Below are 27,365 nucleotides of genomic sequence, written 5' to 3' on the forward strand. Positions count from 1 at the left end.
ACAATGTTTTATACTTCTTACTATCCCTTTTTTATAAATATCACCACCAATGGTTTTTTGCTGGTTTTTGACAACTGAATTAAATTGATGCATACTTTAGGGAGACCACACTCATGATTTTAGAACATAAGAAGTTCAAACTGGAGCTTTCACTGTTCCAGTCAGTGGAGGAGGCAAGGACACTTTGAAGCAAGCGAAGATTTAGGCCTTGGTTAAATATCTTTCTTCTAAAAATCCTTGCTACCAATGCTCTTTTACATTTGTCTCCTATCATAGGCATTGCATTTGGAATCACAGCTCAAATTCTAGTTTTCTGAGATCTCTGACTATTCATAATGTAGTTATGCCTAGAATTAGTGCACAGAACTCACTTCCAGCTTTAACCAGACAGACTCCCCTGTTACACTGTCACTGGAGGCTCCTGTTTACTCCAGTTAATCAAGTCCTTAAATACCTTGAGGGCTTCTCCAGCAAAAAGGAAATCAGTACCAGATACTTGTAATAGAACAAACGCTATAAGGTGTTGCCTTAGTCAGAAAAGAATAATGTTTTTGCTTTGTAATTCTGTTCAGAAATGCAAGTTTCCTTCTATTTAACCATGTTAGCATACAAAATACTGAACTGTTCACATACTTTTACATAAAATACTTGATTTTGTGAATCTGCTAAAGCAGTGGTTTACAGAGGAGCTTGGATTCTGTCACTGTTACGTGAAATCAGAGTGAAATTCTCTGAAAAGAGTTTTCAGTTAAAAAATTGGCTTCAAACCTGTGTGGTGGTCAGAAAAATGCAAAAGCAGTTGTTTCATCCTAGCTGTCTGGAAGCCTACGTTATATATCTTGCACTATTTTTAAGAAGCCTAACAAATCTGTTTGTCTCATTTGCCCTTGAGACATTATTCTTCCTGTGGTTTTTATTACACATTGTGGTTTACATGAATTCTGCGTAAAGACAGGAGGGTCTCTGCAGTTATTTGTAGGTTCATGACCTGACAGATGTGTCTTGGAATTCACACTAGAATACAGAAGAAAATTGAAATAACCTATTTTAAAGACACAATTAAGTTCTGGAAATGTCAGAGTATAACATCTTCTATTAGGAATTTTGACATGTGTGAATTTGAGACAATTATTTTGCAGTCAGAATATCAAATGTAATGCTTAAATAATGTTAACATCTCAGTCTCCACAAATACACTCTCTTCAAAGCCTGTACCTTCCTCAGTAGTTCATTGCATTTTGTATACCTTTTGGATTTTTTCTTCCCTTAACACCCAAACCCACCCCCCTCTCTTTTCAAGAAGGGTAAAAATACCAACCTTATTTTTGTGGATCTATGAGGCTTACTGCTTACAGTGGTATTTAAGTATTAATGGCAAAGATTATTTAGCCTTTTAAAACTTTGTATTTTTTTCCCCAGTCTTGGCAGGTATTACGAGACAAGAAGGACCTGAATTGCATACTACCTTTAAGAATGACCGTACAGAAAAGATAACCAGCTTCTTTCACTTTCTTCTTACTGGATCTTGCTGAAATAGAGAGTATCAAAATCAAGAGGCAGTTACCCCATGGTTTTTTATTACATGTTTTTCTCTGTAAACTTTTGTTAAGGAAATGTTTATAAGAAAGATTGCATATTTTATTATCAACATTTATTAATACAGCTGTTCATTCAAAGATATGTTTTCTGAAAATGTTTGCATTGTTGACTTCTAGAAGAAACTCAAACGGCAAACCACAAGAATAAATCCATTTGAAGGAAAGTATGGGAATATACCAACTTGTTGGTTCCATAATCTGTGTAATCATTAATTCAGGCACACTTAACCATGAAATGAAGACATTCAGAGCTAAACAATATGCAAGCCTGACTATATCCTTAAGGCACTGTGCACAGTACCCACTTCTTGATGAACAGACAGCCCATGCTTTACATCTGCTTAATTGCAGTCAGCACTTTTGTTCAACTTTCCAGTTTTATGTCTCTCTTACATGGAATAACAAGCAACAATTTATGAAAATTAAGCTAGTTTATGGTTGGTAGTGTTCTGGATATCAAGAACGGTAATCTAAATTGGAATTTCCAAGTAACAGTTCTACTACAAAGAAGTTGAAATAAAAAAGGACAAATCAATATACATAAGTACTTCATAGTCACACAGAGTAGGCAAGATACTTTTCAGTGATTCCTTTTACATATTTGAAGTAGTAGTGATACCTGCTTTGGGGAAAAAAAAACAACCAACCAAACAAAAAAAACCCATACCAAAACACCCCACAACACTACCACTGCCACAATAAGGTGGGCTTCTGTTTTGATTTTGTGTAAATGTTTGTAAATTGGTCACCTACTGTAAATTGAATTTAAATAAGTAATCTTGAAAATTTAGCTTTTCCAAAAAAGTTGTGTACCCTCTTCTAGACCTATTGTAGCACACTTTGTGCCTCTCATATTTGTTATTGAATACCAATAACGTTAAAATTGTACTTATCATTGATGTCAAGTTCACCTTTTCATTTTAAGCCTAATATTTTGTATGGTGCTTAGTGGAATAAAGTTTGTACATGGAAGATACAGCTTATTTTTCCACTTTTTGTACTGCATATTTAAAATATTTCCTGTAATCAAGTAGAAAATTAAATGCCCTGTAAAGGTAAGATGCCTGTTGCAAATCATAAACTTCTATATGGCTATTCTGTGCTGTGTCTGTGTACAGGTAAAAGTTTCGTCGATTGCTGTGTCTAACGATATTGTGAAAACCATTATAACTGTGTGAAATAACAAGTTTTACAATTAAGAAGTTCTAGAAACTGTAAATTATTTGCCTGCTGTGAGGTTACTTACTACCCAATTCATCATCTAGTCCACATAAGATTTTGGCTTGCTTCTTAAAGCAGCTTCCTTCTGCAATTTAAACAGTCTTTCAGTTTTAATCCGACTCTCACAATCCACTAAAATGTTCTCCCTCCATGCGTGTGTTCCCCCTCACCGCCCTTCCTCTTCATAAGATGGTAGACTTGGCTTCTGTGAAACATGCGTCAACATCTCTCACACCTTAGATTACTGCTTTATGTTTGAAACCACTTCTTCCTAACTGTTTTAAAATAGACAGTTAAAAATGTCCATGCAACTCTGTAAAAAGTGACCCACCAGGTCAGTGATCTTTTTAATACAAATCAAGATCTGTAACGACGCTGGCCTGTGTCTTTCAAAAGAATCCTTTTGCGTTTCTTAAGTTTATGTACTTCTGACAAGCTACATTTATAATCAGAAATATGAAGTCTAGATGGTAGTTTTCCCCAGTTGTTTGGAGACAAGCCTGTTTGTCGCAGCCTCTCTAAGAACAGAAAACTCCCCCGTAATTTACTGTGTTAGCTAAGCAAGGTGGTGTAACTTGGTTTAGGTTACAGCGAAAGAAGCTAGTGGGTGATCTGGCAAGAGCATGGAAAGTGGCAGTGCTCTCACATGTTAACAAATTTCAGCAGACATCACGTTATATTATTCTCCTGTCAAGGCAAACAAGAGCAGAACCACTTTCTGTGAGTGAGCATAATGATACTGGTTAAATGGTGGGCTGTAGCTTTCATCAGAAAATGCCAGATAAAATACCACAAAATAAATGGTTTGGGGACAGCGAGTAGGAGCTGAACTTTAATTAACTTTGGATGCAGTTCTGCGTAGTCTGAAGTTGTTCAGAGGTTTAATGACCTGGATTTTCATCTACTCTGAGCAGGTATCCAGAGCAAGAAATCCACCAATGGCTATCATAAATCTTAGTGTTAGCATGAAGTTTTCCCTTCTCCTCAACTTCAAAATAAAAACCTTCACACACCTATCCCTTGGTGTACACCCCAGCAGGAATAGTTTTTCTGGGAGACCTTTGGTAAAATGTGTTTTTCATGGCTGACCGAGGGAAGTTTCAGCATGTGTGCAAGATGCTAACTTCTCTGAGGCTTCTTACTGCCTTGAAATAAAAATGCTTTAGTTCAGCTCTGTTATTTTAGGACTAGTTTTGACTACTCATTTTGGCACTGGGTTTGCCTGTCATTTCTCACCTATAATGTCAGAAACTACTGGTGTGTCTCATTTGGGATTTTAGGAACTCTCTTTAGTCCTCTAGCAGTGCTTTTAATTAACAGGCTCAGAGGTGTACTGGCGGACCAAACTATTGCAAGAGCTTCCCATTCAGTAAATAGTAGTGCCAGAACTGGCATAGGCTGTATACTGTGAAACTTGGAAGTTTCTCTTCTAGCTCTCTTGCTCTCACTTCTAAAATGTGTAAGTGTACTCCCTGTACCTTAAGGTGTTCTGAGAGTATGAGAGGTTATTTTTAAGAAATCCTTTACAAAGAATTCAATATAAACCAATTTTAAAACTCAAATTGAAAGGTGACACGGTTATTTGGGAGAAATGGGCAGCCACGATAAACAGATATAAGACAATTTGTAGGTAACCTGAAGTTAGTGTTTGTGAATACTGTCCCAAATGCTTATTTGGAACCAATGCTTTACTTGAACTTGGGTCACTGGACTCAATTCACAGTATACTTGGTGTTAAATTTAAGTCCATCAGAGAATGTCACTCTTAATTTAGTGGACTCTACTTGCTCTGGGTTCTCTCACATGTATTTTGTCGTGTTTGTTTTTGTTACATTTGCCTTGTTTTCTCTAATACTTGTGTGTTTTATTAGAAATCTTTCCCTCATTGGTTTTACAGAGTATGACACTTGTAGGAAGAGTGTGAAAGAATATGCTGTTTTGGTCAACTTACAGGTCAAATTAAGTTCTGAGAAGTACAGAAGGGAGAGCACTAAGTCTGGAAATAATTTGAAGGGGTTCTGGCAAAAGGGTACTCACCTTCCTCTTGCCGTACTGAAGACTGAATCAAAACTTGTGGAATATACGTATGCTTCGTATATAAGCATTTCTAGAAGATTGTAATGCTCTTGTCGTCAATGTGTAAAGAATGTGAAGTCCTCTACCTTAAATTTCATTGTGCTGTGTACACTGTCTCTGTGCTCATGATAAAATCTGGAGTTTAAGTTAGTATCTGCTTCAAGAACAATTTTTTGAGGAATTATGTTCTGGCCTTGTAAATTGTGTACCTCAGTCAAGAGAGCAGACAGGTTTCATCTGTATGTAATGTTTGGGAAATATTTTACTTCAAGTGAATCTGTCAGTAGAATTTTAAGTTAGCATTGCAGAGAGAGCTTGTACTCAGAAATACCTGCTTGGGTGTTTCTGTACTTGTAACACAAGGAAGACTTTGCTGACTGATTTATAACCAGCTATTTATTTGAAGAGGGGGGAAAAAAAAAAAAAGAAAGAAAAAATGGGATTGGAGTTATACTGTGCTTATAGTGTTTTATACCTGAAATAACGTGGAAGTTCTTTATTTAGAATCAGAGTTTTGGTGCTTCCCCCCCCCTTCTAAAAAATTATTTTTTAAAAAGTCATTACTTTGGCTAGTACAGGTTGGAAATATTTCCATTTTGTCTGTGAAAAGCACTGCATTTTGTGTGAAATGCAGAATAATAAAGGGTAAATGTGGCTTAACCTAAACCCTACATGGTATTGTAGTTTGTCTTTGCTTTAAATTAAAATTGGTTAAAGTCCACTCAAAGAAGAAATTTGAAATGACCTGTGATTTAAGACATTTACAAATTTGGGGGTTCAAATCTATTCCCTGTGTGTTTTTAAAAACTACAGTGCATCTGATAAATCTTACGGTACGGTATTAATTATTAAAGATGTGTGTCCTAGGCTCATCCACTAGAAACTGTACTTGACCTCTCTAGCTCAAATTTGAGGCACTCTGGGTGTGCTCAGGTTGCTTTTGAACATACTAAATGCACTTTTTCTTGGGGCCACAAAAAAACTCTCCTTCCGCTTCATCTGTGCCGTCCACCCCAAATTCGCTAGAGGTGGCTTGGGAAGGTGTGCTGGGGCCCCAGCCCCTTCCTCCCCACTGCTGCCTGGCTGCCCCATCTCCACTGCAGAAACACCTTGTCGGCATCGGTGGGCGGGTGAAGGGGGCGAGCAGCTGGATGGGTGGATGGATGGCTGTCGGGTTTTGCCACGTGTCCTGGCACCCGATTGGGTTGGTGCTAGGACCCAGGGTAGGACCAGCAGCAACTCGGCGCTGTAACTTCACTGCCTTCTATTTAAAGACTGCCCTGAGTCAGGAGAAGCGAGAGCTGCTGGGGATGACAGTTGCTTCAGGCAACCCTGGGGAGGACAGGGTCGGAGGTAAAAATCACCGGCGAGGGCCTGAGCTGGGAAGGGCATGGAAGGGTACCGCGGCGCCGAGTGTGACAGGGTGTCTGAGTCCTCGTCCTTCATAGAGGATGAAGAAGAAGAGGAAGAAGAGGAGGAAGAGGAAGAAGAGGAGGAGGAGGAAGAAGAGGAGGAGGAGGAAGAAGAGGAGGAGGAGGCTGTGGACCCAGGAGAAGCGGAGGAGCTGACTAACAGGTACTGCCTCTGCAGGGACTTGCAGCCCTGGTGGGAGCTGACAGCTCCATCCCAAAACACCAGCCCAGGGGGATACCAGGATTGGGGGCCCATGCTGGTTTTAGTGCCTTTCCCCCTTCCCTTCCCCAACTGCTGCAGCTAAAAAGTGGGGGGGGGGGCTGTTAAAGGGGGGGGAGGGAGGATGGGGGGATGGGGATGGCTGTGATTAAGTTTTGTGCAGTAAGCGCCTGCCCTGAGTTCCCTGAAAGCTTTTCTATTTAAAGATCTGGTGTGCCAGCTCAAGTGGCATCTCCCTCTGCTCCTCCCTCTCTGTCTGACTCTTTGTCACGTATTGATCTTAAATGCTCTGCAGATTTGCTTGTCAGGGAGAAAATAGTCAAAAATTATAATGGCGCATTGAAATTTGTTCCTTTTTATGGCCCTTTCTTCCTTCCCATTTGTCCCTCCCTCTTCAGTCTCTTCTTCCCCCAAAAAAGGAAAACTTGTTGTACATGCTCGCCACCACCAGTCACAATTTGTGTGGCTGATTTTTGGGGTGGAATGAGGAATACTTTATCACTTTGATTTTTTTTTTTAAATATCTTTTTTTTTTCTTAATAACTCCTGTACAGAAACTGTTGTCCTAACACTGCTCTCCTACTGTCAGGAGAATAACGAGCAAGACAATGGCCCAGCGCCCAGCACATGGCCTTGGTCTTGCGCAGGATGCAGAGGCGTCTGCAACCTGATCTGTGCAGCCGCACTCCTCTGGCCATGCCAGCGCTTTCAAAAAGCCAGTCTCTTTCAAAAAGAGACTGTGAGGCCCGAGAGTCCCCCAGCGCATATCGGGTCGCAAGATTTCTTCCTTGTCTTGAGTAAAGCCTGCCAGGTTTGGGTGAATACTGTAGGAATAACCAAAGACATTAATGATGATGGTTTAAGGTATTTCCAGAAACAAGTTTTTTAAGAAATTTGGGTCATAGAGTTCCTAAAACCTCAGTGCTGTAGAGCCATCCTGCATTTACAAGCCATTCTGGGTGTATCACAGCTCAAAGCGCTTTCTGACATTGCTGATGATAGTCACTGGGAGAAAAAAGATAGCAGAAGAGAGGCGGGGTGTTCTCTGTGCAGCCTAACCCACCCTGAGTGCTGCTGAAAGCCAAAAAGGGAAACATAGCCCAGGACTGTAGGAAAACCTCCTTGTAGAGGGAATAGAGAGCTAGTTTGTCAAAGAAGTGGGGGGACGCCCCTGGTGTGTAATGCTGCTTTTCTTCCAAGGGAGATGTTGACTCTTCAGTCCCACACTGGCAGAGAGAGAGGTTACATGCCAATAAACGCTGCTTGCACATGTGTGCAACCCTATGAGAAAACCAGCTGAAGTCGGTGGAGTGGAGCTAGTCACTGCAGACAGCTAAAACACAACTGACTGGATATTTTTTAATGGAATCTGCAATTAAATGGCTAATAATAAAACTCAAATTATAAAACATAAGTGGGAATGGCTAACTTTTCCCTTAAAGGGAGGGAAATCTGTGTTGCCTCACAGTTATTTACTGCCTGTGCTGGGAGGACAGTTTCTTCAAGGCTGCCTGTTAGCAGCTCCCCACAGCTGGGTCTTGCTTCTGGCTGGCAGCCTCCGCAATGCAAACTCGGGCATTGCATCTCACTGCTTAATTAAATCACAGCAACCATTCCCTTTAGCTCTCAGTTATATTAAGCACTGCAGAGTTTGTCTCTATCCTTAACTGTCTTACTAATAAGAAAGGGCAGAGTCTACCAGAGAAGTTTTTAACAGCTGTGCTCAGTAGTAACTGAGTACGTTTAAATCGATTTGATTAGTTTAATTAGGTTAAAGGAGACGTAAAATTTTGAGTTTGGCACAGATATGGTAACTGCACCAAGCGCTCAGCTATACCTTAGTAAAGTTATATAAAACTGACTCTTTAACTGCTTAAATTTTGTTGTTGCAAATGTCTGCATGGTTATTGAGCTTAAGGCCTTTTCCCGTGCTGAGTGCCTGGGCAGAGCTCCTGGGAGGTGGTGGCTAAGCAAGAACAGCCAGCCTAGCCCCTGGGACATACTCAGGCTGTAAGCTAATTATTTCTTGACAAACAGGTTTTCAAGCCCCTGTTGCAGAACAGATTTTTGTTTGTGTGTGTGTGTGTGTGTGTATGCTTGGAAAACATAGCTTAGGGGAGGTGTAACCAATATGCAACTTGGCTGAAGACAGCCTGTCCTGGACCCTGCTGTCACTGATTTATTTTTAACAACCCCAAGCTCTCTGCTGCTTTTGTCTTCCTCCTCTGCATGCACTTGATCAGCACAGTTATACAACATTCCAGTCGGGGAAATTGCCCATCAGCTCCTATTTCCCCCTTTCAAGCACACTAAATATCCTCATACCTATTTTATAAGAGAGTTATGCAGCAAGATGGCTGGCCCAAGGTCAGCAACTACCTGTGGAAGAAGAGGAGGAGCCCTGGTGTTCCTCCAGGACACCAACCCCTGAGCCCTGACCAACCCACTCTGCTTCCACACCAGTCCCTCTGCAGCAGCCGCGGGGAATAAAATCCCCAAAACTGCAGCAGAGCTTATGACTTGCCCCCAAATTATGATGCACGCACATAAAAAGCAGAAAAGTTCTGGTTTCACATCTTTATTACCCTTTTTAATGTAATCTTTGAATAATTTGGTTTCCTAACACAGGTTTTTATGCAAATAATGAGACTAACATGCAGCATCAGAACCTATTATAAAGATGGGATATGGCATCATATCCTTGTCAGCATAAATAACCCACTGATCTTCAGAAGGTTCATGCAATATTTTCTGGCCTTTGGGCATTCTACTATCTGAGACGGATCGTGGTAGAAGTCTTTTCCTTCTAGCTCCATGTAGAATTAATCATCTAAACATGGAAAATATTTTGAAAGCATGTATTCTGTGTTTTAAGGCAAACATGAGGATGAAGTTAATAGGTTTTAATTTTTGTGTTCATAACGGTGAGAATTAAGCCTAGCTGTAGGAAAATAGTTTACTGGTTAACTGGTTTACATACCCACTGGCATATCCATGTCTCTAACAACTACATGATGGGCAAGCTGCTCTTGGACCGGCCCCGGCTGATTGCTGTGTGCAGTGGGAAGGTCTCTGGATGCGTCTGCATGCAGGGCTTACATAAAAATGGCTCTGCAGCCAATTTATACATGTTTCCAGGTAGCTGGTTTGCTTGGGATAGGTATGGAGCTCATTTTATCTATTCATTTAGTGGTGACCTAAGACCAGTAAATGCAGAGAAAGTCCTGGAGTTCTGGAAATTTTTTTTTTTTTTAAATGAAGCAGTCCTTCCACAAGAAGATCTGAGGTGTGAAAGCTTTAGAGCCAAGTCTAGCTTAGAATGATGAGTGAAACAGATGAAAGGGGAAGCAGAGTGGAGAAGGGGACTGCCTGCTACGTGGGGGATGCTGCGGCATCCAGGAGAGCAAAGGAGTGGCATGTTAGCAAGTGGGATGGTGGGGAAGAAGGGGTGGGAAGGGGAGTGCTGGGGATTTGTCTTCCCAAGGGAAAGTTTGCCGTACCCTCCTCAAAGCAGACAAAGATGTGGGGAAAGGGTGTGTGATCTTAGTTTCCTAGATGAGGCAGCGCCTGCCTTGAGCCGGTCTGGAAGGTGCTGGCAGGGCCGTTTGTCCACCGCCAGCCGCAGGTGTGCACGCAGGGCAGGCGACGGCAGCGGGAAGCGGAGCCTTTCCCTTGCCCTGCGTGAGGAACCACTTTGAGCATGTGTCCTGGTTTCAGCTGGGATAGAGTTAACTGTCTTCCTAGTAGCTGGTATGGTGCTATGTTTTGAGTTCAGTATGCAAAGAATGTTGATAACACTGATGTTTTCAGTTGTTGCTAAGTAGTGTTTAGACTAATGTCAAGGATTTTTCAGCTTCTCATGCCCAGCCAGCGAGAAAGCTGGAGGGGCACAAGAAGTTGGCACAGGACACAGCCAGGGCAGCTGACCCAAACTGGCCAAAGGGGTATTCCATACCATGGGACATCCCATCTAGTACAGGAACTGGGGAGTGGGGGCGGGGAATCGCCGCTCGGGGACTGGCTGGGTGTCGGTCGGCGGGTGGTGGGCGGTTGCGCTGCGCATCATTTGTGCATTCCAGTCCTTCCATTGTTGCTGTTGTCATTTTATTGGTGTTGTCATTGTCATTATTAGTTTCTTCTTTTCTGTTCTATTGGGCTGTTCTTGTCTCAGCCCACGGGTTTTGCTTCTTTTCCCGATTTTCTCCCCCATCCCACTGGGGGGGGGGGGGGCGGTGGGTGGGCGGCTGCGTGGTGTTTGGTTGCTGGCTGGGGTTAAACCATGACAGCATGGCAGGGCAGAGGCTCGGACGGAAGGGCACTGGGAGCAGCTGAACGGGGTGAAACGTCGTCGAGGTGGGGGCATTGCCGTGGGGAGCGGTGTGGCCAGTGAGCCCATGGCCCGGCCCGGCCCCTGCCGGCGGCTGCAACCAGGCATCCTGTGTTTTGCTTCTTTTCAGCCTTTTAGGTAACCCTGAGTCCTTGATAAAGGTCTATATTGCAGTTTGGATCTAAAATAACACACAGACTTCCAGAAGTTCCCCATTAGGTCTCAACAAAGTGCTTAAATCACTGTGTAAAGGAAGTCTCCCACCCAGACCAAAGTGTTTGTTCCATACCTGCGCTCCCTCCACGACCTGTGTGGTGGAGAATCCAGAATGTGGGAGCAAGGCAGATCTCTGGGGCACAAAGGTGCTGTGGTTTCTCAAGCAGCATCTGAAGGTGTGACTGGCGATGCCACCGGGCCATGCCATGACCTGATGTCTGCAAAAGAGACTAGTGCTGCAGCAGGTCGTGTCCCTTCTCAGACATTTGCAAGCATCAGGGTGGAACAAAAAGTGTGAGATGGGCCCAGCTCCTGGCTCCCAGCTATTCTTAATAAAAATCAGCTTTGTAGCGGAGTGAGCAGCCGTCTTACTGCTTTCATATAATTACTCATTTGAATTTGGACACATGCGTGAGCCACTGTGTTGCCAGAAGGGGCATCATTAACACTGAAGGAAGTTAGCAGTAGGTTAACAAGTGAAAGGCCAGGTTTAAAATAGTGACTTTCTGTAGCTCCTAATTCTCTTACCCTGAAGAAGGAGATGGATGAGCTACAGCCCTAGGAAATGCAGAGCAATAGGCAGAGACCTCGCTGAGCATACTGATTGCTGTAGGGGGAAAGGGGCAGTGTGGTAAAGGCAGAAACTACAGGAACGTACAGAACAAAAACACAAACACAGAAAAATAAAGTATTTCCTTCAACTGGGAAGGCAAGCTGGCAAATACCAATTTCCAACTCCCCTGCACTGTGCCTGCAGGGCTGAAGTAGGAGCCTTCAGGGAATGAGAGATCTTGTCAGTGCAGGCCACTGCCGCAGCTTCACATCTCGGTCATTTTATCTGGGTTGTTTTCAGCTTGCGAGGTATTATGCAGCAAACAGCAACAAATTTTGATGCTGCTAGGACTGGAGGATTTTAGAAAGCTGATGGGCTGGCTGTGCTTCTCTGTGACGGTGGTTGTGTAGCACAGGTGGACAGACCTCACTCAGCATATCTGAACACAACGGCTCTGGCAGCTGGGGAGGTGAAAACTTCTTCCCTGGTATGATATGTAAGGGAATGTGTGCCCAGCCTGCCAGGCTGAACTAGACACCCAAAATCCCAGTGGACACAGCACAGAAATCATAGTGAGAAGCAGAGGGCTGTGAGAAGCAGAAGGAGGCAATAAGAAAAACCTGGTTTTGAGCTATTATGACAGGAAGCACAAAACCAGTTGTCAGTGTCTTCAAGAATTAGAAAAGGCTTGAGTCAATGTCCTAGCAGTGAAATAACAAACTGACAGCACACGTGCCGACAGGATTGGATGTGGAATGTCTGTGTGGAAAAAAGGCAGCACTGGCTTTTGTCCTGGGATGTTGGTGGCTTCATATCTGCATTTATGGACCTGAAACATTGCAAATGTCTTTTTGCAATGACAGATGCTTCCTCTGACTAGAGAGGGGTCTTTCAGCTACTACTCTGCAGCATGCAAATTGTATACAAAACTAGGGCAGCATTTGGAATTATATTGGAAGGAAATGCTTGACTTAGGTGTCTTTCATTCTGGTCTTAAATACGTAAAGCACCATCTCATCGCACTGTAGAGGAATATGGAGTGTGACCGCAACCTTGGAAATGAGACAATGATGTGAATAATTCAAGCTTTTTGCATAGGCAGAGCCAGAGCAGCCCATTCTTATTCACTAGTATCAGCTGAAGTGGGAGTGCTGCTCTGTTCTGCATGGGGTTTTATTTAATAACAGCAGGTAGTGCAGAAAAATTGGTTTAAAAATATATAGGGTGATTTAGAAGTTGAAAAATGTAAAAAAAGATTAGTCTGTTATTGTGGACTAAAATAAGACCTGAAATATTCCTTAGTACTACTGCTATTTATTTTATTTTATTTTATTTTATTTTATTTTATTTATTTTATTTTATTTTATTTTGCTATGCCCAAGCCAACCTAATGCCAAGCCATGAAACTGGCAAAGGAAAAGCTAGAAGCGATGTTGGTATAGAATTGTTTGCTTTACCTTTTCCTGCAACCTGTGAATTTTACCTTATGGAGCTAGCCTTGCTAGAGAGTACTGCACCATGGCAGATAATCAGCTGTACATCCTGGGGTTTGTATCTGTTTGAGGGCTGGTTTGGGGGCTTTTTTTGGCTAAGATGTGATTGCTTAGTATTGCACTGTCAGACTTGCTTTGAATTGTGGGGTTTAGTCCAAGCTGTCCTGCTAGTCACGGTCTCCAGGCCAGCCCAGTCACCACAACTGGCTTTAAGCCCCATCAGTGGACTTTGATACCATGTTGTCCCACTACTGCTTGGTCAGGCTGTTGTCCCACAGGGTGACTTCAGTCTTCATTTAGCACCAAGGACATCAGAGATGAGATGGTCTGTGCATCAGTCTGCATAGACCTCAGCATGGGCCAGCCCAGGGCAGCTCTTCTTGTTCAGTGCTCTAGAGAGCAAATTCATGGAAAGGTAGGACCAACGTGGCTAGTATCAGGATTACCTTTTTGTTTCCGATAGGTACTGAGCAGTTTTGCTGAGTGTCCTTTACAAAAACTATATGGTTCAGAGGATTAGCTTGATGGAGCAATTATGGCTCTTCCCAGGATTTCATCTTCTTCTTCAAAGACCTCTGCCTTCTGCCAGGCGCTCAGTGCCCTCCGGAGCGATGCTGACTGCTCCTCAGGGCTGTCCCCCCACCTCTGCAGCCTGCAGGCGTCTCTGGCACCCATGTGGTGCTGGGTCGCAGCCTGTGCCAGTTGGTCAGATGGGTCCTGCTTTTGCAGTCCCATGGCAAGGAGCTAGATTTCTTCACTCTCGTTGAAGAACTGCTTTACCCTAATCACCTAGAAAGTGACCCTTGCCTCTGTTCAAGTAGAAATAGGATGTTGTGTGGCCACAGGTTTGCATCCTATCATGGGAGTGACAGAGACTTCACCACTTCTGCTCTGCTTAAGCCTCTGCCTTTGTCAGCAGATACTCTGCCTTTCTTTCCATCAGCTACTAATACGATTTCCCTAAATGAACTACTGTCTACTGAAGAAATATTGGGGTTGAGTGTTTTGATTACCTTTTCTATGCTTTTTTCCAATAACTTTTGCAACCCTAAAAATGCTTTTTTTAAAAAAAATAATGTCTTCTAACTGGTTTTGCTATTCTTTACACTCTTATTTCTAAGCCTTTTTTTCGTAAAGCTTCCCGTAAAATATTTCTCCAGCCTTTTTTTTTAACTGAGAGAGATTTGATTGCAGCATATGATAGTGTACTGATTACATATCATAAGGTTTAAAGTTAGCTTTATAAAACATTGTTATTTCATTTGGGGAGGGCTCAGTATATTTTTATTGTTGAATGTATTCTAAATTACTTTGTTAAGTATGTAGAGTGCTTAGAGGATGAAACATATGAGAAGACAGTAACAAACTAGTGGATAGATTCTCTACTTCTTTGAGCGTTGTATAATGATTTATACTTGGGCAAAGCAAGTGTGAGTGCTATTAAAACACTGACAGTATCTTATAAGTGTTTAATGCAAGGTTTACATTATACTGTGAGATAACCATGCACTGGAGAATAGCCCCAGAATTAGCTCAATCTCACACTGGCAAAACAAGGTCAGATCAAAGACTGATTTTCCTGCAATGCCAAGAGCATTTAAAGACTTCCCCTTCATTGAACTAATCTTGCAACATGCACCTTACAAAAACTTATCTAAAATACATTTGTCAGATGAAATATGACTTTGCTTATGCTTGTGTTTCAAAATTTATGCGCATGCATTATTTTTACAAGTTTGAAAAGTATTTTTGCTTTAGTGCAAAAATCTAGATTTTACTGCAATAATTTAATTTGTTATGTGTTTTTACAGCTTTTTTTTTCTGTTGTTCTTTTGCTTTTAGTTTAAAAGATCTTATCCAAGGCAAAGATGTGAAACCCAAGCTGCAGTACATCATGACTAACCCTTCCTTTTCTATGGTAACAGTTCAAAGTGAAGATAGTGGGATAACCTGGGAAACCAGCTCGAGCAGATGTTCTACTCCCTGGGCCTCAGAAACTAGTACAACTTCTGATCTTTACAGTATGGAAAGTTCACCAGTAGGTTCTCCTCCAGGAAAAGTTATCTTTATTATGGACGAAGGTAAGATTGTTCGGAAAAGGAAACGCAAATCTTCAAATAGGGTGCCGATGGCTACAAGCCTGAAGGGACGCCAGGGCAATAAAAAACGTGACTCTTCTGGAATGCAGAGGCAAGAACCAAGAACTGTTCTAGGAGATCTGCAGGCCTGTGTGTTGAATGTTGAACAGGTGGAAGCACAAGACATAGATGAGGAAATGTTGGACGACAAAGAAGATCTAGAGAACATCACAGAAGAGCCAGTAAAACGTGCTCCGATAAGATCAATATTTAGAGAGAGCAGACTGAGAAAAGTAGGGCCAATTCTTGGAGGACCAGTACAAGCTAGAATCCAGCTGTTTAACTCAATTTTTGGAGGGACTGAGCCAGCCCCTGAAACACTGGAGAAAACCAGAATCCAGAGAAGTAGCTCAGTTTCAGGAGATTCTGAACAGTTCCTTGAAACATCAGTAAAAGAAAGGCTGCAGAAGTTCAGTTCATTTTCAGAAGCAACACATCTGAAACCTTTCCAGAGAGCAAGAAGTAGAAATCTTGAAACACCATCAGAGAGAAGAAGGAAGCAAAGACAACACCCCACAGCACATGCGAATCAAAGCTATTCTTCACCAACAATGGCTCTTGAAAAAGAGCTTACCAATAAAGATCATGTTTCATCTGAAAATATTAAACCCATTAAAATGAAAGATAAACCAAGCAGATTTTCAAGCATTGGTGCAGAAACAACTCTTCAACATGAAGAAAGAAAAGACAGACAATCTCTTTCAGAGACTCCAAATCAGGTATCAGGACATTCACTGAAGTCCTGCCCTCCTGAAGAAGCCAGGAAGCAGCAAAGTTATTCACCTGCAGCCAAAACATCAATAACCGAGCAAACAACCTCTGTTTCCTTAGAGTCTGATAATAAATTGGAGAAACAAGTGCCACCTTCCTCAGCTGAAAATGCAAACAAGAAACCAGACCAATCTCTGCTGACAGCATCAGATCATCTCGATGAACCGAAGCAGCAGGAAATTCAGCCTGATTCTGCACCACAGTCTGTTTCAGCAGATTTTGTTAATGAATTGGATAGACAAAGTACCCAACCTATTTTGCCTACAGCATCTGTGTCAGAACATCCTGAGAGGGAAGCACAGAAGTCAGCAGTTCAGTCCTACTTACCTAGTGCTCCATCAGCTAAATCCAAATATTCCAGTCTGTCTGAAACAAGACAGGAGGATATTATTCCTCAGTCATCAGAAACTGCACAATCTGAGTCTGAACATGTGCTTTTACCATATTCTGTAGATGAAACAGAGAAGCAAGAAACGGAGTGTCACTCATCAGCAACTGCACTGTCAGAAAGTGAGCCTTCAGGTCCATTGTATTCTGGTAAAAAAAAAGAGGGTCAAAAGACCCCATTACCAGAAACCCAAAATGTTCACTTAGAGAAGCAAACAAAGTCTGACCAAGACTTTTCTTCCTTCTTTCAGGAAACAGAGGAGCAAGGAGTTAAACAAAGTTCACCTATTCCTGGAAAGATAGATTCTAAATATTTTGGCATTTCATATCCTATTCTCACAGAAACAGAAGAAACTCAGAAAACTTCAGCTATAAATAAAGCAGTAGATTTGGATCACCCTGATTTTTCCATTGAAAAAACCAAACAAGCAGAGAGTGCACAAATGGAGATGGAGTATCCAGATTTCTCATATTTCAGTAAAGAAATTGGAGAATCAGAGAGAACACAGGTGGAGACAGAGCATCCAGACTTCCCTTTTTCCAAGGAAGAAACAGAGGAATTGGAGGGCGCACAGCTGGACATGGAGCATCCAGACTTTTCTTTTTCCAGGGAAGAAATGGAGGAACCAGAAAGTGCACAACTTAAGACAGAACATCCAGATTTCTCATATGCCAGGGAAGAAATGGAGGAATTGGAGAGTGCACAACCAGAGACCAAGCATCCAGATTTCTCATACTCCAGGGAAGAAACAGAGGAATCAGAGTGTGCAAAACTGGAAACAGAATATCCAGAATTGCTTTTTTCCATGAAAGAAACAGAGGAATCAGAGAGTGCACAGCTGGAGATGGAGCATCCAGACTTTTCTTTTTCCAGGGAAGAAGTGGAGGAATCAGAAAGTGCCCAACTGGAGACAGAGTATCTAGATTTCTCATATTGCAAGGAAGAAACAGAGGAATTGGAGAGTGCTCGACTGGAGACAGAGCAGCCAGATTTCTCATATTCCATGGAAGAAACAAAGGAATCGGAGAGTTCACAACTGGAGAAAGAGCATCCAGAATTTTTTTCCAAGGAAGAAACAGAGGAATCAGAGAGTGCACAGCTGGAGATGGAGCGTCCAGACTTTTCTTTTTCCAGGGAAGAAATGGAGGAATCAGAAAGTGCACAGCTGGAGACAGAACATCCAGATTTCTCATGTTCCAGCAAAGAAATTGGAGAATCAGAAAGTGTACAACTGAAGATGGAGCACCCAGATTTCTCATATTCCAGAGAAGAAATGGTAGAATCAGAAAGTGCACAGCTGGAAATGGAACATCAGGAGTTTTTATTCTCCAGGGAAGAAACAGAAAAACAAAAATCTGTTCCTTTTAAACTGGAACAGCTAGAGTCTTATTCCCCTGAAGAAGCAGAGCAAGAAGAAACAGCACAGCTTGTGCTGGTACCTTCAGATTTATCATGTTTGATGCAAGAAGCAGAGAAAGAAAACACTACAGAACTCCATTTGGTACATCCAGATATGTTTGATACCACCAGAAGAGCTGAGACACAGCAAACTGGTTATCTGGAAACAGCATATTCACATTTACCATATTCCACGAATAAAACAAAGCAGCAAGAATTGACACAAGCAGATTTGGACAATTCTCTTACGTCATATTTTGGTGATGAAGGAGAACAGCCACAGCCTGTACAGCAGGATTCACAGCCCGCAGGTAAGCAGTATTCCTGTGCCAAGGGACTGCAAGCAGAAACTACTCAACTGCAGTCAGAGCATCCAGTTTTGTCATATTCTGCCAGAAAAGAACAGCAACATAAAACCTCACAGCTGAGGGCAGAACAGCTAGAGACATATTCCACTGGCAAAACAAAACAACAGGAAATATGGCAACCAAAGTTGGAACAAGCAGATTCACCATATTCCCAGGGAGAAATAGCACAAGAAGCTGTACAAAGTGACTTAAAAGGTCCAGAGCCTTCACGTTTCATTAGTGAAACAGAACAACACGAAAATGTACAACTAGCTTCAGAAAATAGGGATTTCTCCTTTACTACTGGAGAAGTAATGCAAGAAGGAGTGGAGTCAGGATCTTTGGGGTCCTCATATTCGACTGACAGAGCAAAGCCCTGGGAAATGGCACAAATGGAGCAGGAGCAGTCACTTCCCTCCTGTTCCACTGCTGGTAGTCAGCAACAGGAAACACCATCGCTGAATGTGGCCCAGCCAGATATATCATATTCCTTTGGCAGGATGGAACAACAAGATGTAGTACAAAGAGAGCTGGAACAGCAGAGAACAGCCCAACAAAAAGCTATGCAAATGGAAATGGAGTATTCAGATTTGTCAGAAACCTGGAGGAAAGAAGAGCCACAGGTCATAGGCCAAATTAATTTGGCACAGCAAGAAATAGCTCAGTCAGAGTTAGTGCATCCATCTTTGCCATATACTTTCAGTGAACAAATGCAAGAAGAAATGCAAACAGAGCCAGCATATCCAGAACAGACATTTTGTATAAGTACGGAAATGCAGGGGGATACGACAGAACACAAATCAGAGCAACCATTTCTTTCATGTTTCACTGGCAAAACAGAGCAACGAGAAATAGTACGTCCAGAGCTGGAGCACATATTTTTGCCATTGTCCAGCAGAAAAGAAGCTCCACTGGAAATGGAAATGAGTTCAGAATATCCAGATTTGTCATATTTCTTTCATGAACCTGAACAACAAAAAAAATTGAAACATCCAACCTTACCATCTCGTTTGAAACAACAAGAAACTGCACCACTGGTGATGGAACATTCAGATTTTTCATGCGACAGTGGTGAAGCAAAACCAGGTGACATTGTAGAGCAGGAGCCAGGACATCCACAGCTCTCATACTCCATGGGAGAAACACAGCAACAATCAGATCATTTGGATTCAATAGGAACCCTGGGTGAAGCAACACAAGATGAAAGTATGGAAGTGGAATCTAAATACCCAAATTTGTCATGTTCTGATGGCCAAAGAAACCAGCAAGAAACTTCACAATTGGATTCAAAATATCCAGATTTGTCATTTTCCTTTGGTAAAACCAAAGAACAAGCAACTCAAGAGTTTGAGTCTAAACATCAAGGATTTCCTAAAGAAGCCAGAAAAAGAGCTTCTCCAACAACTGCACAAATAGAGTTGAAACACCCAGGTTTGACATACTCCCCTGGCAAAGCAAATGAGCCAGAAATTGCAACATGGGAAATGAAGCATCCTGATTTGTCACATTCCGCTGATGAGACAAACCAACAAGAAGTAGTACTGTTGGATCAGAAACACAGAAAAATTTCTGTTGGCAGAGAAAAGCAGCAGCAAGCCACAAAACAGCAGTTAGAGCAAGAAACGTTATCACATTCTCCTGGTAAAACAGAGCAATTGAAACATGCCCAGGAGGACTTGAAACAACCAGGTTTATCATTTTCCATTGACAGGCCGGATGATGAAGTGACCCCACAAGAGGCAGAGCACACTGATGTGATATATCCTCTGGACAACACAGAGGTGCGACAAAGAGTACAACAAGAAACAGAGCAAACTTACCCCTTTGGAAAAGCAGAACAGAAAATGGTTCAGCCAGAAGTGGAAATTCCACATTTGGCCCATTCTGTGTGTATGGCAGAAGAAGAAGAAATGGCAGAACCAGGGCAGGGACATCCTAACTTGCCTTATTCTGTTTTCAAAGCAGGAGGACTGCAAACTGCAGAGCTGAAACCTGAACACCCTGGTCTAGCATGTTCCCTCGACAAAGTGAAGGAAACAACCCAGCTGGGGTTGGAACAGCCGGATGTGTTGTATGTTCATGACAAAACAGAGCAAATCCCACCTGTCCAGCTGGAGCTAGGCCACACAGACTTGGCATCTCCCACTGAGAAAGTGGGGCAGCGAGGGATGGAGCACACAGCCTTGGGATGCCCTAATGAGGGACAGTCTGTCAGCAGAGCAGACCATCCACAAGCTGCAGAAGAGAAACCAGGAGTTCCAGATGCATCATCTCATAGTGGAAAAGCGGAGCAAAGAGAAATGGCAAAACCAGAGCCAAAGCATCCTAATTTATCATATTTCATTGATAAAACACAAACACAAGAAACTACACAACTGATGTTAGGAAATCTAGATCTATCATCTTGGCCTGGCAAAACAGAGCAAGCACAAACGGCTCAAGAGGAGCAGCCAGGCTTCTTGCCTTCTTTCAAAAAAGCTGCACAAGCTGAGAAAGCACAGCCAGAATTGGGGCATTCACAATTACCTTATTCTGTTAGTGAAGCAGAACAAGAAACTACACATACGAAATCAAACCGTTCAGATTTATCTGCTGGCAGATTAGAACACCATGAAATCATACAACCAGAGGCAGAAATTATGGATTTATCATGTTCAATTGGTGAAACACAGCAACCTCAAATTGCTGAAGTGGATTTGGAGTATCCAGATCTATCGCATTCCACTGGCACAGTACAGCAACAAGAAAAGATTCAACCAAAGCAGGAACAGCCAGGTGATTTTTCATCATCTCTCAGCAAGGCAGGGCAATGGGAAGGTGCAAGAATGCAGGCAGAACACCCTGAGCTGCAGTGCTCTATGGAGAAAACAGAAGGACTGCAAAATTCCCAAGCAAAATCAGAATATGCAGATTGGTCATTCTCTGTTGGCACAGCAGAACCTCATAAAGTAACAGAGCCAGAATTGAAAGAACATGATTTGTTACATTCTTTTGTCAAAACAAAGCCATCATGGGCTGCCCCAGTGGAGTCTGAACATCCAGACATCTCAGATGCCACAGACAAAGTACTGCACCCCAATTTGTCCTCTTCTGTTAGTGAAGAAAAACGAAGTGCACAACTGGAGGTCAAACAGGAGAGGGGAATCTATACATTACACCCAGGAGAAACAGTACAACTGAAATTGGAACAGCTGATGTTTTCAAGTTCCCATGACACAGCAGAGCAACCAAATAGGACCCCACTGGAAGGGGAATTCCTGGACTTCTTGTATTCCTCTGGTGAAGAAGAGCAACAAGAAATGGCAAAACAAGAGTTGGAGCATTCAGATTTATCACATTCCACTGATAAAACACAGCAACAAGAAACCACACAACCTGGGTTAGAACAACCAGATTTATCATCTTGCCCTGGGAAAACAGAGCAACCACAAACTCTTCAAGTGGAAGCAGAGCATCAGGACTTGCTGCATTTCACTGGCAAAACAGAACAGCAAGGAACAGCACAACTAGAAGTTGAGCATCGAGATTTGTCGTATTCCAGTGACACAGTAGAGCAGCCACCAGCTACACAACGGAAATCAGAGATGCCTGTAACACCCCATCCCATTGGAAAAACAAAGCAACAAGGAATGGCACATCCAGAGCAGGAACTTCCCAGTATATTGTATTCCATTTGCAAAACACTGTCACAGGAAGCAACACAAATGGACTTAGGGCAACAAGATTTAACATATGCCCTTGGTAAAACAGATGAAATGCAAACTGTACAAGGTGAACTGGAACATACAGGTTCATTGTATTCTTCTGGCAAAAGAGAACAAGAAATGGTATTGCCGGAGTTGCAACACCCACAGTTATCTTATCCTGTTAGAGAAAGAGAAGAGGAAGCTACACATCAGAAATCAAACTATCCCGATGTGTCATATTCTATTGGTCGTCAAGAGCACCATGAAATTGAACAACCAGTGGAAGAAATGGATTTATTGTATCCAGCTGGCAAATCAGAGCACTCACAACCTGCCCAAGAAGTACTGCAACAGTCAGAGCTTTTGGAGTCCTTTGGCAAACTAGACGAAAAAGGAATGTCCCAGCCTGGCTTTTTGCACTCCCTTGGTGAAGAAAAGCAGAAAGCAGCTTCACAGTTAGGCTTAGTGCAACCAGGTTTATCACATTCACTTGGCAAAACAGAAAAACAGGAAACTGCACAAGCAGGGTTTGTGTCTTCTGATTTTTCATATTCCGCAGGAAAAGCAGAACAGTTGCAACCAGCACAACAAAAATCAAAATGTCAAGATTTGTCATACTCTCTTAGCAAAGCAGAGACTCATGGAATGAAACCACCAGATTTATTGTACTCCTATGGCAAAGCACAGCAACCACAGACTGCCCAGCTGGAGCATCCAGAGACATCATATTTCATGGGTGAAATGGAGAGGAGGGATGGGGCCCAACCTGCACCTCAGTGCATTAACTTGCAGTACTCTGTTGTTGAAACAGAGCAACCAGAAACACTTTCTGTATCATACATCTTTGGCAGGACTGAGGAGCAGGGAACTGCACAAACGGACTTTAAACAATCAGATTTATTAAGACCTACTGACAAAGCAGAAAAGCATGAAATGGCCCCACTGAGAGCAGGACATTCGGAGAAGCAAGACACTGGGGCCACCTCATCTCTAACTGCTCAGTTGAAAACTGAACAAGATTTATCCTTTTCCACTGAGGAAGCAGAGTGCCAAAAAATTCAACAGTATTCATCTCTTACTGAACTAACAGCATCTGGAAGTCCAGAGTCTTCACCTGTAACTGAAGGCCTGTCCCCCAAGCACTTAGATTTATCTTACACCCACTGTCAAACAGAGCAGTCAGAAACTGCCCAGCCTGAGTCAGGCTTCTTCTTTGCAAGCAAAGAAGCAGAGAATACAAAAAATCCTCTACATGTGCCTGTAGCTGCACAGTCAGAGGCTGAACATGTAAGAGAACAGACTCCACATTACTTCCACACAGCTACACAATTAGAATCTGAACAATTAAATTTATCATATTCTACAGATAAAGCAGAAACTCTAGAAAGTCAAGAGTATTTAACTGCACCTTCAAAACTAGAGTCTGAACCTTCGGTTCCATTTTATTCAGCTGATGAAACACGTCAGCAAGAAATTCCACCTTATTCAAAACCAGCCTCTGAGTATTTGATTCCCTCATGGTCCCTTGCTGAACAACAAAAGCAAAGCATGCAGCCACTTATTCCCCAGTCTGCACAATCAGAGTGTAAACATCTAATTCCACCACGTGATGAAAAAGAATTGCAAAAAATTCAGCTCTGTTCACCTAAAGCAGCAAGCTTGAATACAGTACAGTTGGAGAATATGTCTCTAGCACACACACAAGACAAAGACAAGCAAGAATCTCAAGATCGTTCATTGGACACAAAATATTTGTCATCAGAGCAGCTAAGAAGTCCCCCCACATTCACTACTGAGCAGGATAAGCAAGAAATGCAACCTGATGTGCAGACAGTGCCAAGGTTGTTGACTACAGAGTCAAAGGTGACTGCTGTAGCAGACCAGCAAGCGATGTCATCAGATTCATTTGTACCTTTTCATACATTACCTGAAAAGTCAGTATGGGAGGCTTTCACTGATGATGAAGAGAAACAAAATATTCCATCATCTTCATCTGATGTAATAGGCCTGCTTGGAAAGCAGTCTAACATAGTTTCAGGCATTTGTACTGAAGGAGAGGATAGACATGAAATGCAATGGTATTTTGCAGACCAAAGGCATACAACCTTAGAGCATCTGGGAGCTGTTTCATCAGATATTGTTTATGAAACTACGACACACAAAACTCAGCATTATTCTGGTGAACAGCGTAGACTTTCTTCAGGAGAAATGAAGTCCATTAGCTCTAGTTCTGATGAAAAGCAGAATCCAGATATTCCATCTTTTGGGCTAGCTAGCTGGCTGGCAGAAGAGGTGAAAGCTCGCTCAAGTAGTCCAGTAAGAGCTGCAGAAGTAGACAGGCAAGGAATTCAACTTTCTCCAAATGAAGCTTCTGGTTTTGGATCAAAACAATTCCCAGCTGGAAGTTGCAGAGAACTTACAGTTCATGGTGCTACAAAGAATAAAGGACATATGTTTAGAGTTTCTGATTCAGTGTCAAGTGAAATTTCCCACAGACTGTCCCCAGACACTAGTCAGAGAACGCAAAGGTATGATTTACCATCTCTGGTAGGAGATAATCCAGGTCCAGACAAAGTTCCAGAGCATGAAACTGGCATTGGAAACCCAACAAAAATGAAAGCAATGCAACATCCGGAGGTAGACAAAGTGTCTGAAGTGCCTGAACATTACCTGAGAGGACAAGCTGAAGAAATGGAACATGCGAATATTGTAGAAGAGAGTCAGTGTCCTCCAGAGACTGCTGAACAAAAAGATCTATTTAATATAATTTCAGAAGGTTATGAAATACTCAATATTCATGCTCCTACGCATATTTCTTCTGTTGATCAAGAAGAAAGTAAACACATGCCAGATAAACTAGAATACTTGGAAACAAATCCTTCATTTAAAAGAAAATTAGCTGATGATGGCCACAGAGCCCTAGCTTCTGGAACCACAGAAATTTCAGAAAGCTCAGTGTTGGGAAGGCCTGCAAGCCAAGAACTAAAAGATTTTGTCAAAAATGATGATGTTGAGGAAACTGGAGAAACCCAACAAGAAAATCCCGTGTTGCCAGAAAACAACAATAATGCAGTGTTGGATCGTAATAATGGTATGTCTGATATGGATTATTTTGAAAAGTATACATTGATTGATGACAAGTCCCCCATTAAACCACATTCTGAAAGACGGAGTTCATTGTTTCCTATGACAGAAGATCCCAATAAACCTGTGGAAGAAGCCACGTCTTTTAAAGAAAGTGCTGAGGTAGGTACTTTGGAAGAGGAGTTTTCCTTACTTGAGGATCTGGATGAAGTCTTTTATGGTACTGTGAAAGGAGAAAGCAAAATGCAGTCCTATGCAGATGCTCCAAACCCTTTACCTCTGCAGAAATCAACTGATATTAGCAGTAAAAAGGTTACAAATGTAGAAGATGAACGGAAGTCACCAGGGACCCCACTCTTTGATTCAGAAGAAGGAGTGCTAGAACGATCTTTGTTGTTCCCTACCACTGTTGCTGCAGTTAATCCAGAGCTTCTAGAGGAGCCACCTGCTCTGTCATTTTTATACAAGGACCTCTATGCAGAAGCAGTAGGAGAAAAGAAAAAGGATGAGACTCCCTCTGATGAGGAAAGTGCTAATTCTAATGCATCTTTCCCTAGTAGAAATTCAGACACAGATGATGGAACGGGAATATATTTTGAAAAATACATTCTTAAAGATGAAATTCCAAGTAAGGCCATAGGGCCTCAAAAGGATCAGATACCAGAGGATGAGTCCCTTAGTGGAGAAATTTCATTTCAGAGTTCAGAGGACAAACACAAGCAGGGGTCTGGTGATGTTCAACATGTCATGACTGAGGTTCTGCCAGAAAGGGGTGTTGTGGAGAGAGAGAAAGTCCAGGTTGACAGTGACATTCAAGCAACAATTTGTAAACCAATGCATGCCATTCCTTTTGGAAGCAAAGTAATTCTTTCAGGTGCAAGAACTGATACCACTGAACAAAGAGAAGAAGAAAATGTACCTGTAGAAACAACTGAGGAGTTGCCAGAGCAATCAAGTCATCAAGCGTATAGTCAACTAGTGGATTATCAGCGAGCTGCATATCAAGAAGCTGGTAATAAGCAGGAAGAACAGCATGATATAACAGCAGTTCCTCAAATGGAAAAATATGTCCCATATGTCAGGACTCCTGTTGAAGACAGTGAAGATGACCAGTATACTCAGGAAAATCTTTCCTGTGTCCCTACCATTCAGCAAACAGAGAAACCAGACTTGCAAAGGGAGAAGCAGCACCCTGATGTTGATGAAGATCTCGCTGAGTCAATGGACTATGACGTGATTACACAAGAAGAACTTTTGCAAGATGAAATATCATCAGAATTAACACATGAAGAGCTATTATTTGAAGACAGGGACTCCTTTGAGCAAGCTGGTGATAGTTATGAATTTGTTAATGAGCCAGAGCAAAGAACGCCTGTTGAGCTTGAAGATTCAGGCTTTGTGGTGATGTATCCTGAAAAATCAGCAGCAAACATTCCTCAAGTTGAGAGCCCACAAAGAGAACTAAAGAAAGCACAAGCAGACACATATTGTTACCACTGCAAATGCCCAATATCTGCTATTGACAAGCTTTTTGGAGAACATAAAGACCATGAAGTCACAACACTAGATGATGCTGCAACCAAGATGAAGGTAAGAATTAATTTGGGTAAGGGAGGGAGCTACTGAGGCTAATTTCTCCAGACCTCCTGTGTTGTCAGACTCCAGAGAGTAGTTCAGAGGCTAAGTCACAATATCTATGAAATAAAAACTATTCCTAAACACCTGTTAGAGATCTTGAAGGGACACTGTCTTATTAAGGTATTCTCTAGAGTCCTAGGCTTGCTAAGATGATGTTTTTATTTGTTCAGAAGTTTGAATGACCTTATTTATATGTAGCTGTTACCAGACTTTTCATCTTTTAGCTTTCTCACCTGTGTGTGTTCTGGTTTGTATGTGCAGGGGGAGAAATGGGAAGAGTGTTGTTTCTATGAAAAGAAAATTTTAGTAACATCAGCTCATTTCACTTGAGAAGGTACAGAAACCTCCATATGTAGGGACCAGTATCACCATAAAGTATTCTCTGTTCCAGTTACATGTGTTGGTTGCTCAGAGACATTAGACGAGTTACACAGTTTACACTACACAGTTTTGTTGAAATGCCATCCTCATCTTCTGTTCAGTTCATGTTCATCTGTGCCAATAGTGTTTTAGCTGTAGCGCAGGTAAGAGTTTAGCAAGTTCTATTTCTTCCCACTATCTCTAAGCTGTACCACTCTAAAAGATAGATAAAAATGCCCTCCATTTCAGTAGCCTAGTCCTTTGCTATCAATACTAGTGAAAATGCTTTCATTTCTGTGGAAGCTATTCTTCATTAAATTGCAGTTCTGCTTGTGAAAACAGCATGCATATGATGTCTCACTTTTCCCATATCGGATTTGTTCATGTACAAGTATACAGATGTTCCTTTCTTGGTTACCAGCTATTTAATCTCACTCCA

At 42.1% G+C, this 27,365-nt stretch overlaps 2 protein-coding genes across 2 annotated transcripts in view; both read left to right on the forward strand.

The window, feature by feature from the left end:
• TENT2 (terminal nucleotidyltransferase 2) overlaps positions 1 to 2,576 on the forward strand; it is a 45,076-nt gene extending 42,500 nt beyond the window's left edge. Inside the window, exon 15 of the mRNA XM_052777002.1 lies at positions 1,420 to 2,576. Coding sequence (XP_052632962.1) covers positions 1,420 to 1,494 — 75 coding nt within the window. The 3' untranslated portion in view covers positions 1,495 to 2,576. The remainder of the gene's footprint in view (positions 1 to 1,419) is intronic.
• Positions 2,577 to 6,200: 3,624 nt separating this feature from the next.
• CMYA5 (cardiomyopathy associated 5) overlaps positions 6,201 to 27,365 on the forward strand; it is a 49,207-nt gene continuing 28,042 nt past the window's right edge. Inside the window, exons 1-2 of the mRNA XM_052776998.1 lie at positions 6,201 to 6,470; positions 14,959 to 26,518. Of these exons, the coding sequence (XP_052632958.1) occupies positions 6,286 to 6,470; positions 14,959 to 26,518 (11,745 nt within the window). The 5' untranslated portion in view covers positions 6,201 to 6,285. The remainder of the gene's footprint in view (positions 6,471 to 14,958; positions 26,519 to 27,365) is intronic.

Source organism: Harpia harpyja, chromosome Z (genome assembly GCF_026419915.1).
Source record: "Harpia harpyja isolate bHarHar1 chromosome Z, bHarHar1 primary haplotype, whole genome shotgun sequence".
In the NCBI taxonomy this organism is placed as follows: domain Eukaryota; kingdom Metazoa; phylum Chordata; class Aves; order Accipitriformes; family Accipitridae; genus Harpia; species Harpia harpyja.